This window comes from Procambarus clarkii, chromosome 40 (genome assembly GCF_040958095.1).
Source record: "Procambarus clarkii isolate CNS0578487 chromosome 40, FALCON_Pclarkii_2.0, whole genome shotgun sequence".
NCBI classification, from domain to species: Eukaryota; Metazoa; Arthropoda; class Malacostraca; order Decapoda; family Cambaridae; genus Procambarus; species Procambarus clarkii.
The window spans coordinates 30,947,241-30,959,625 of record NC_091189.1 but is presented as its reverse complement, the minus strand read 5'-3'; the positions used below and the strand labels follow the sequence as shown (position 1 = coordinate 30,959,625).

The 12,385-nt window shown below is 39.7% G+C and overlaps 1 protein-coding gene across 2 annotated transcripts in view; it reads right to left on the bottom strand.

Moving 5' to 3' along the window:
• The window catches only part of LOC123747699 (phenoloxidase-activating factor 1-like), a 34,411-nt gene extending 22,973 nt beyond the window's left edge, over positions 1-11,438 (bottom strand). Inside the window, exons 1-2 of one of the 2 annotated variants that reach the window (XM_069338939.1) lie at positions 11,281-11,438; positions 4,486-4,564 (exon numbers count right to left, since the gene is read on the bottom strand). In XM_069338939.1, coding sequence (XP_069195040.1) covers positions 4,486-4,564; positions 11,281-11,289 — 88 coding nt within the window. In that variant the 5' untranslated portion in view covers positions 11,290-11,438. The remainder of the gene's footprint in view (positions 1-4,485; positions 4,565-11,280) is intronic. The other variant, XM_069338940.1, reaches the window with a different exon arrangement.
• Positions 11,439-12,385: the final 947 nt, after the last annotated feature.

The following is a 12,385-nucleotide window of genomic DNA, read 5'->3' as shown; positions in this document are numbered from 1 at the left end:
AAGTGAAGGGTGGCCAGACTGCATTTTCTTGGCCTGTCCGAAAGCCTTTGACAGTACCCCATACGAGGCTGATGCATAATTTGAAGAAATACGCAGGAGTAACGTGTAAGGTGTTCCAGTGGATAAGGGAGTAACTTTTGCAACAGAAAACAGAGTTCCTCTGTGGGACGAGACCTCAATGGAGAGGGCTCACCAACAGAGTCCCATAGGGTTCTGAACCCCACAAGTTTAATAGAATTTTATGATCAAGTGACAAAAAATAAGCAAGAAAGTGAAGGGTGGCCAGACTGCATTTTCTTGGCCTGTCCGAAAGCCTTTGACAGTACCCCATACGAGGCTGATGCATAATTTGAAGAAATACGCAGGAGTAACGTGTAAGGTGTTCCAGTGGATAAGGGAGTAACTTTTGCAACAGAAAACAGAGTTCCTCTGTGGGACGAGACCTCAATGGAGAGGGCTCACCAACAGAGTCCCATAGGGTTCTGTACTCTGATCTATCCTGTTTCTGATATATGTAAATGATCTTCCAGTGTATAGACACATTCCTCTAATGTTTGCTGATGATGCTAAAATTATGAGGAATAAGACAGAGGACAGCAAGAGACTACAAGATGACCTGGACAAACTGAAGGAATAGTCGAACAAATGCCAACTAGTTTAACTCAAGCGAGTGTAAAATAATGAAAATAAGTGTAGGGAGCAGGAGCCCAGATACAAGGAGATTTGGTAGATGAAATCCTTGAAGAATCAGTGAGAGAAAGATCTTGGGGTCGAAACCATGCTGGACTAGTCCTCTAAAGCCCACGTCAAAAGGATTTCATCAGCGGCATTTGTAGGTTGGCCAACATAAGAACTGCCCTTAGAAATATTATTTTCACCTGTACACCAGGTTACTGATGGTTGAGAGACGGTACCAAAGAGCCGAAGCTCATCTCCACCCCCGCAAGCACAACTAGGTGAATACATCATGCACCACACTCCAGTCACTGAAGCCTCTTGCAGCCTGGGATTACTGCATGACTCTTACAGTCAGACTCCAGCGTTGGCCCACACACCCAATTATAATATTAATTATAATTGGTATGCATATTATATATATATATATATATATATATATATATATATATATATATATATATATATATATATATATATATATATATATATATATATATTGTTACGGCCCTCTCGGGTCGCAACTGGGTTCGTACTCTGATGTTATTAGAGGAAGGGTATCCGGCCCCAAGCCAGTAGTGGCTTTCAAGGGATGAGATCCGTGACGCAAGTAAAATAAAAGGGGAAGGGAAAGAAAGGCAAAAACTTAAGATTATATTTACCTTCACCAATAAGTAATATATAAAAGTAACACAGGGGGAGGGGTATTAACACTATACAAGGGAAGTATATACATGGTTGTCTTCTCCTGAAGACGCGGGATCCTCTCGGTGCCGAGTCCTCGGTGCTTTCGTGGTCTCTTGACGAATCCTTCGATCAAGCTGAGTCTACCCCAGACACAGGCCAGCCAAAACACAGTTCCACCGGGGCACCGCCGTGGAGGCCGTCAACCACAAGTCCAGCAGAACAGCTGGCAGGTTCCGGATCAGCAACGCTGGTCAGGCCACTCCATGAGCGATACTAGGGTAGCGCCCTAGTCAGGAGCCTCGTGTGATACCACAAATCACTCTCCTGTCCTCAATACCCCAGTGGTCAATCGTCTCCAGCAGTCGGTCCCGGGTACGACAATCCTTCTACTGCCACTTCACTGGCAGGGTAACACCACAGTGTTCCTCCGGGAGGCGACTCACAGCTGCTGCAGCAAAGCACAAGGTATGGGGACGGCTGCCTTGGGTAGACTGACTCAACTTCCACCACAGCAGTCCCAGGTCGACTCTGTAAGCAGACACGTCATCAATATCAGGGACACACTAAAGCACCTCACTTACAGGCTCAGACACAAACGCCCGACGTATCTACTCCATAGATGGCGCTGTTGTCTGAGCACCACCTCACCAGAGGTCAGCAGCGGCGGTGTTGTGAGCTGAACAGGACTGGAAACTGGCCCTTGTGGCCAGTACACGTCGTCCTCACCAGGTGTCGTCGTCCGTTTGGAGGGGGTTTCGGGAGCTGACCCACAGATGGCGCGGTCGTCACTGCTCCGTGCTTGGACGCTGGATTCGGGTCCGTAACACATATATATATATATATATATATATATATATATATATATATATATATATATATATATATATATATATATATATACAAACAAAAATCAATGGTCAGGGGTCAATGTGATAGTATCGAGAGCTGCACATTTCCAGCAATGACGTAACGTATTAAATTTCTAAACCATTATCATGGGAAACCCAAAACGGCAGCTTCCAGATCTTATCAAAGTAGATAAGTAGATCTTATCAAAGTATATATATATATATATATATATATATATATATATATATATATATATATATATATATATATATAATGTCGTACCTAGTAGCCAGAACACACTTCTCAGCCTACTATGCAAGGCCCAATTTGCCTAATAAGCCAAGTTTTCATGAAATAATGCTTTTTCGACTACCTAACCTACCTAACCTAACCTAACCTAACTTTTTCGGCTACCTAACCTAACCTAATCTATAAAGATAGGTTAGGTTAGGTAGGGTTGGTTAGGTTCGGCCATATATCTACGTTAATTTTACTTCCAATAAAATAAAATTGACCTCATACATAATGAAATGGGTAGCTTTATCATTTCATAAGAAAAAAATTAGAGAAAACATATTAATTCAGGAAAACTTGGCTTATTAGGCAAATTGGGCCTTGCATAGTAGGCTGAGAAGTGCATTCTGGCTACTAGGTACGACATATATATATATATATATATATATATATATATATATATATATATATATATATATATATATATATATATATATATATATATATATATACACACACACAAACAAAAATCAATGGTCAGGGGTCAATGTGATAGTATCGAGAGCTGCACATTTCCAGCAATGACGTAACGCATTAAATTTCTAAACCATTATCATGGGAAACCCAAAACGGCAGCTTCCAGATCTTATCAACGTAACACAAAAAGAACTGCCTCCTCTGATAACCTGTGGCAACAGGAGCATTGTGTACCGACTGCTGCGCCCAACCGTCAACAGAATGCCTCGTTGGCAACTAGCTCATCTCTACACAGAACTGGCTGCAATATAACTAGCTACCTATACACAAACACAGGAAGAGGAATAATTTTCTGTGATTAAGTCTTTTCTTCAAACAATGGAATCCTTTACATGCAAGACAAGAAGAATCTCACTGACAAATAGATAACACGCTTACGGCACTGAATAAAGGTTTCAGAAGCTTTCGTATGGATACCAATTCATAAAAACCTAATCATATTACAAAGCAGCTAAATCAGCCTAAAACAAATATCATATTTAATTAAACTTATGTATAGACGTATCTGAAGACGACATCCATTTTCAAAACATACTGCTCACAAATAATAAAGTTTTATGAGCGAAATCACTGACACCCACGTATATGGACACCATAAAACATCCAGCAAACATTGTGATAGCCAGAATTAGATTGATTTATCGATACCTCTAGCAGGTGGTTGAGGGTAACGATCCTCCCAATCTTGAGCAGTAATGGTAAATTCTGTGAATAGGTACCGGGTCTCACTATTATGGATTACTTTTTTTTTTTTTTAATTTTTGCCCTTGATGTTATCTTCATAGCTTATTGAGTGCTAGTTAACAAATGTTATGTCTAGAAAACTATCTTGCTTTATGGGGATCTTTATTTCCCTACTTAAGAGCTGTGCAAACTTCATATAGTTTTTTAATAGCCTCATAACTGACGATATTTCTAAAGACTTTTAATAATAAAAACCGGGAAATGACGGAAAGCACCACACGGCAGCTGCTGTAGAGGTGGCGGCCCTGACTCCGTGTGGGCAACTCAACAAGGTCCACTTACATATTAGTTTTTTCAGCAACAAGATAACAAAGTAGCTGGGGAGTTGCGAGGTGGGATGGGGGGAGCGGAAGTGCGTTCGAGGGTGAAAAGGAATTAATTATTGAATATAAAATATAACGTACTCTATGGTCTACAAGAGCTCACAATACCTTCACCCGGTTATTATCTTAGATGTACCCCAGATAAGAGGGTTAGGCTTGTAAGACATCTTGGGATGCTAGAGTCGTGCTAGGAAGGCTACTGTTAATAACAACTCCCAACTTCAAGAGAGAACTTGTGTTTGTTGGTGTAATAATGCGAGCCGCAAGACAAGTGATTCGGTGAATATACGGTTAACTAGAATATCCTTCATCCCTTTTGATAGAATCCTGGCACCACCGTCGCAGAATAAGACTGAAAGCTGTGAGGAATTATACTTATTTTGAGCAGCAGTCAGCTGGAGCAGCAGGACTAGTAACAATGATAAAGTATACTTACTCTGAGCAGCAGTCATTTGGAGCAGCAACAGCAACAGCAACGGGACGCTGCACCAGCCTGGTAGCGCGCAGTGTACCCTCTGCAGATATTTGTTAATGTAAAAGTTTTTTGCAATTTGAAAACTAACGGCAAATTTTGTAAACAAAAGACTTCCTAATACTATTTTAGACCTGTCTGCTATAAATTATATGTTCAGTCTACGAATTCCACTGACTCCTAGTTAAATCTGCTCATGAAAACTCAGGTAGCATGAAAACGTGTTGCTGTTTTGATCACTGGGTCCATATCTGCAACGGCCCAGACTGATACTAAACATGGCGCAATTATCATATGAAGTCACAGTGAAGGCTAGAGCTTTTATCAAGTTCTCCACTTTGATCTCAGAGCGGAGTTTGTCAACGTTGGCTTGATCGGGAGGTGTCGGGGTTGGTGCATCTTTGTGAGCTCTTGTTGTGTGCTTGGTGGGCGTCTGGCTCTCGCTCCGCCAGAGGTCACCGAAGGACGTCTCCTGTTGTGTGCTTGGTGGGCGTCTGGCTCTCGCTCCGCCTGAGGTCACCGAAGGACGTCTCCTGTTGTGTGCTTGGTGGGCGTCTGGCTCTCGCTCCGCCAGAGGTCACCGAAGGACGTCTCCTGTTGTGTGCTTGATGGGCGTCTGGCTCTCGCTCCGCCAGAGGTCACCGAAGGACGTCTCCTGTTGTGTGCTTGGTGGGCGTCTGGCTCTCGCTCCGCCAGAGGTCACCGAAGGACGTCTCCTGTTGTGTGCTTGATGGGCGTCTGGCTCTCGCTCCGCCTGAGGTCACCGAAGGACGTCTCCTGTTGTGTGCTTGGTGGGCGTCTGGCTCTCGCTCAGTCGGAGGTCACCGAAGGACGTTACCGAATTTTTTAGATATTGCCCAAATAGGTTGTGACATGTTACATTATAAAGAGTTTTGATTGTGATTTATGCCCTCTAATCTTTCGGAGCTACCGCTCAAAGGATGAGTGTGGTGTGCACAATAAACTAGTTGGCGGTGCTGAAAACACTCAAACCAAAACCCAAAGTTCACAGGACGCCTGACGCCTCTAAAGTCTGAGGAACCCGTGTCGACTGCACTGTGCAACAATTTTGTATTTATTATTTTTTCCTGGGTAGTAGTGTTGATTGTTTGTGCCTCCAAAGTATAGAAAATGGGTATCATTCCCCCCCCCCCCACAAATTTTACTTCGACATTTGTCTTCAGGTACCTTCAAGACGTCTTCTCATCTTGAAGACGGAAAACTGTCTAACAGTCTGAGGCAAAGATCAAAGCAAAGTTTACGGGGAAATATAGCCATTTTCTATACTTTGGAGGCATATGCAACTGACAATAAAAATTACTACCCAAGAACAAAGTGTTCATACTGTGTTGTCTTCCAGTTAGTTCTATGAGAAGTCCAGTGCCCGGCCACGAGGCACAGTTGTTTGAACAGTCTGTCGTCTTCAATAAAACATCGCATTTTGACGTCAAAATCCCCAACGGACTATAACTGACGTACTATGAAATTATAACGACTCACAAACATTCACGTTTTCTATGCGTGGGTCGTTCGATTAAGTTAGATTAGGTTAGTTTCGAGTGTTTTAGTACACCATTTTCTGTCTGTTTGTGTAACCGCAACACTGTAGTTTCCAAACAAGGGAACTCCAAGGACACATCTGGCACTAGTGCTGGTGTGGCCCATAAACACAATAGTTTAGCCCTTTCTATACATATATTATGTCAATATGAATGTCAAATTTTTATTGCATATCATAGTATATACGCATAATTCTCAGCATAAATGTTCATATTAAAATATAATTTATATTTTCTATGTTGCTGCGCTAGGGCACAGTTCACGCCAAACGATATGTGAATGTTGTACAAGGTTCGAACATTGCTGTGATTTGAAACAAGTGATATTAAACCCAACACCTTATATAACATCATTCCAATATGAAACTGGAGAACACGCGGAGATCAGATCCCGAAACGAAGAAGTAAACAAACACTTTATCGTGTGACGTCAATTACAATAATAATAATAATAATAATAATAATAATAATAATAATAATTTTTATTTAGGCAAAGGTACATACATAAAGAGATTTTACAAAGTTTGTTGGCTTTGTAGATAAGAGCTAGTACATACAATGCCTAAAGCCACTATTACGCAAAGCGTTTCGGGCAGGAAAAAACACTACTGACTAAAACTTAAAACTAATGGGTAAAAAGAAAAAAATGCGTTGAGTACAAATAAAAATAGAGGTAAAAGAGGGGGGAACATTGTTGAAAAAACAGCACAAATACAATTACAAATTATTACAGAAAATTACATTAAAACAGCGTTGATTTGAAAAAAAAAAAAAAAAAAAAAAAACATACATGGGTTGACAATAGAGGGGTAAGGTAGGTTACAGGGAATTTATTAGGTATAGCTTCGTTTTTAACTTAAACTGGTTGAGAGAGGTACTGTCTTTAACATGGTTGGGAAGGTCATTCCACATTCTGGGCCCCTTGATTTGTAGAGCATTTCTGGTTTGATTAAGTCGTACTCTAGGAATATCAAAACTGTATTTATTTCTGGTGTGGTGCTCATGGGTTCTGTTACAACCTTCTATGAAGCTTTTGAGATCAGGATTGGCATTACAGTTTAGCGTTTTGTATATGTATAGTACACATGAGAGAATGTGCAGTGACTTAATGTCTAACATATTCAGGGATTTGAGTAGGGGTACCGAGTGATGTCTGGGGCCAGAATTGGATATTGTCCTAATAGCAGCTTTGTGTTGAGTAATTAGAGGACGTAAGTGATTTTGGGTAGTAGAGCCCCAAGCACAAATACCATAGTTGAGATATGGATAGATAAGGGAGTAATAGAGAGTCACCAGGGCAGGGCGTGGTACATAATATCTGATCTTAGAAAGAATGCCCACAGTTTTTGAAACTTTTTTTGATATGTTTAGAATGTGTCCCTGGAAATTCAGCTTGTGGTCAATGAGAATGCCAAGGAATTTGCCATCTAATTTGTTACAAATTTGGGTATTGTTTATTTTGAGATTTATTTGATTAGAGGATTTATTGCCAAACAGAATATAGAAAGTTTTGTCAATGTTAAGGGTGAGTTTGTTGGCAGTTAGCCACAGATGGACTTTATTTAGCTCAGTATTTACTGTGGCATTTAGAGCAAAGGGATCAGGACTGGAGTAAATGAAGGTTGTGTCGTCAGCAAATAGGATTGGTTTGAGGTGTTGGGAGGCATTTGGAAGGTCATTAATGTAGATGAGAAAGAGGAGAGGGCCAAGTATGCTGCCCTGGGGAACACCAATGTTGATGGGTAGGGTGGGAGAAATTGTATTATTCACAGAAACACATTGGAGCCTGTCAGTAAGGTAGGATTTGAGGTATTGTAGGGAGTGTCCTCTGACACCATAATGATGTAATTTAAGAAGAAGGTTTTGGTGGTTGACAGTATCGAAAGCTTTACGCAGGTCCACAAATAACCCAACAGGGAACTCATTTTTATCAAGAGCTGTATGAATCGAGTTAAGCATACTAATAAGTGCATCGTTAGTGCTTTTTTTGGGCCTGAAGCCATATTGGCAAGGGCTAAGTATATTGAGTTTGGCTAGATATGAGTAAAGCTGCTTATAGATTAGTTTTTCAAAAATTTTTGACAAGTTTGGCAGGATTGATATAGGTCTGTAGTTGTTAACATCTGTGAGATCACCACATTTGTGGACAGGCGTTACTCTCGCTTTTTTTAGAATATCTGGAAAGGTTTGGAGTTCAAGTGACTTGTTGAAGAGCAAAGCAATAGCAGGGGCTAAAGATCTGGAGGCTTTTTTGTAGATTAAAGTTGGTATCTCCTCAAGGGCACCAGACTTGGTTTTAAGGGAAAGGATTATCTCATTGACGTCAATGGAATTAATAGGCTTTAGGTACAGAGACTGGGGATAGTTCCCTGTAAGATAGTCCTTAATGTCAGTACTGGAAGATGGAATATCATTAGCAAGGGATGAACCAATGGAAGAGAAGAACCTATTGAACTCAATAGCAGAATCAGAGGCTGAAAGCTGACCATCGTTATTAGACAGGAGAGTCGGTTTGTTATTTAAAGACTTCTTTGATCCCAATATTTGTGAAATTGTTCTCCATGTTTGTTTAATGTTGCTCTTTATTTGGGTAAATTTATCTTCGTAGTATTTAGTTTTGGCTCGTCTAATTATCTTAGATAGCAATAATGAGTAATTCTTTGAGAATTCTTTGGAGACAATTCCTAACCTATACTTTTTCTCAAGGTCATGTTTTTTATTAATAGATTTAAGTATTCCCTTTGTAAGCCAGGGATTATTAAGCCTTTTGGTTGTGACTTGTTTTGTAAGCATAGGACAGTGGGTATTATAAAGGCTAAGAGTTTTTTGAAGAAAAGATTGAACTGCTAGGTTGATGTCCTCTATGTTACCTAACTCGGACTCCCAGTTGACATTATCAGTAGCAGTTATAAAATTGTCTATAGCAGTTTCATTGTGTAGTCTAAAACGTATCTCTCTTGACTCAAGAGGAGGTTTGCTAATGTTAGTTAAGAGAAATGTGGGGTAATGGTCTGTAGTGCTATCGGTGATTATACCTGAAGTAAGCGGAGAGGTTATATTTGTCCAGATGTGATCTAGAGTCGTGGCAGTGCTATCAGTGATTCTACTAGGTCTAGTGATTAAGGGTATGAGGAAGCAGGAATTCATACAGTTGAGGAAGCTAACAGCAGTAGGGTGTTCTGGCTCGCAGAGGTCAATATTGAAGTCCCCTGCGATAATTAGGTGGTACAAAGGATGCGTTGAGACACTGACTCTGCCAACGGTGGGGGTGGGGGGAGAATCCCAGCTCCCCAGATCTAAAAAGCTTAGAACATATCAAGGCACGACGCCTTACGCAACGTTTGTAACTCTCGCCCACTATCAGAGTGTAGCGAGTAGATACTCGCTCCAAATACATTGTTAATATTACTGTCAACCTTTGGAGATGAATGAGGTGAGGTGTTGCCCGAGCATATAAGCAGCAGAATAGCAAACATTAAGCTAGTCTACTTTCAAGTGTGGTCTAGAGCAGACACTTGCGAGATACTGTACCGACGCTCAGTGCGCTCAAAGTAACCACACCAAAGTTTCACCTGTATATTCGACCAAATATATATATAGTATCTTAGTGTCTGTGTTTATTTGTCACCATACTTTACGTAACAATAGAATCGTTACAAGGGGAGAGGCAGGAAGCACTTTTCATACGGAAAAGGTTCTCAGCAACATTAGGGAAAGCAGCACGTGATAGACTAATGATTCACATGTGGTAATACAGTACAATAGAGAATGCTAAAATAATAAAATTGGGCCTGTAAACCTTACAGATTAAACAGTTTGCTCTCCTTGATGTCATGTGAGATATGTTGAACGTGAGATATGTTGGTTTAACTAAAAAAATATGAATGTAAAGTGAATGCTGAGAACACTTTAGTGGTTGATAAACAAAACCTTAAAATTTTATTGGAAAACAAATGCCAGATGACTTTAAAAAATTAGCACGAGCTCAAATATGAGTCAAGATAAAGGCAATTGTACATGAATGTAAAAGTAAAAAATATGAAGCAACACGACCTGTAACAAAATGTCACTGCTAAACTAAAACTAAGAGGAGGAAGTAATAGGATGTTGTGGGTAGGGCCACACACCAATACCATAGATTGTGAAAACAATTATAAACATATAATGCTTCGCTTTTGTCACATATCCGAAATCTTGAGACTGTATTCACAATAGTTAACAAAGACCGACTCATAAGATGCTGAACAAAATTCAAAAGTTTTAACACACACTAGCTCTTCAAGATTGTAACTTGCTTAGCTAAATGAATTGTGGGGTTCAGTCCCTGAGCCCATTATGTGCCTCTGTAACCCTTTCCACTACCGCCCACAAGATGGGTATGGGGTGCATAATAAATGAACTAAACTAACACTTCAAGACATAACTAACATGACTGATTGGTTTGGTATGCGCGTTGTGCATTAGGCCTATCAACCACAGGAGGGTAAATTATTAAGACCGGGTCATAGGCTTACTAACCAACCAACTAGTATGCATTAGTTCTGGTTAAGGTCAAGCTACCATTTTAAATACAATGAGTAGCGGGTTACGCCTCTATATAGAATGCTAACGTGATACATCAGGCAACAGCTAATTCAAGCATAACAAGCAACAGTAAACTGTATAATTATATTAACATAAAAATTAAGGAACTTGCAGGTGCCACGTATGGGTCCATTAGCACGTGGCACCTTCTATCCAACCAAATTCAATCAAGTGATCCCACGACCATGTTAGCCTAATATACAGAACAACCAATACTCGATGAACCCATCTTGTTAGGACAGTAAGTAATTACCAGACGAAAGCGCTGTTCCATGCAGCCATAAGCAACAAGACAATGCTAAAGGTAAAAGATGTCAGAAAATTGATAGCACAACAATTACAGAGTTTCATAAGCCTCGGAAACCCCTGTCCCCTACGGTCACTGGTTCAGGTAATTCCAGAAGACGTGACGTATCTCCATCACTATCTTGTGAGGCTGTTAGTGTGTTAAGGTACGCTGCGCACTGCGTACATCTTTGACGCTTAATACCATGTACGCTGTACAAATTGAAGTTACACTTGGACATATAAATAAAAGTACTATAAACATATAATCTACCTATATATTACAAAGTATATTGTTAACAGTAATATTACAAGCAACAGTCTTACACACCTGTGCCATCGTGAGTTCAAAATGCTTCACTATGATCACAACAGACAGTTCGTAACTGTGCGTGCAACTTTCACTGCTGTATGTACAGATTAGTGAAGGACTGATGCAACCTTCCTCCCTCTGCTGTTGAGCGTTGACTGAGAAAACGGGGCTTGGTGTGTGCTATATATGACAGCGGTGCAGTTTCCTACATTTATTCCCAGGAATCGTATGTATCATAATAAATGCATACATTTTAATGTTCATCATTACTAAAATATTGTAGAAGTGAACTAAATGTTCTTCTGTAATTTGGGTATATTGTAAAACGAAACAAAAATTAATATATATATATATATATATATATATATATATATATATATATATATATATATATATATATATATATATATATATATATATATATATATATATATATATATTAGGAACGTATAGACATTATGGCAGCTTGCGGCACATTGCCACAGGTTTACTAGTTATTTACTCGGTATTCCCACGTCTCCAGGTCCATGACTCATAACAAACTAGATAAATTAATACCTTCAAAAGAATTTTAAATAAAAAATGGTGTGAATTTTGCCATTTTCTATGCTTTTGTTCAGTTCATTTATTACGCATAACCGTCCTGTGAGCGGTGGCGTACCTCCGCGCCCATCTTGAATTTACCTCAGCACCAACATCTATTTAGTGGTCACGACGGGATCAGGAAGCCGGTGGCTTGTCAAAGGCATCCCCCCTTCCCCTCCCCTTTTTCTTGAGATTTTTTTCCAATTGGATTTTGAACTGTAGTAATTAATGTCTTGGCATTTACGGCTTCAGCGGGTAGGTAGTTCCTTAGGTTTATGCAGTCCGTCCTCTCGAGTTCTCACGTCACAAAAATTTTTTACTAAATTACCCGAACCTAACCTAGTCGATGGACAGACACATTGAAACTGTGGCTGTTTGTGAGCCGCTATGATTTACCAGCTCATCCTCCAGTTTTGGTAGTACTTATAGTAACGATGAGAACCATAGTATATATATATATATATTTATATATATATATATATATATATATATATATATATATATATATATATATATATATATATATATATATATATAT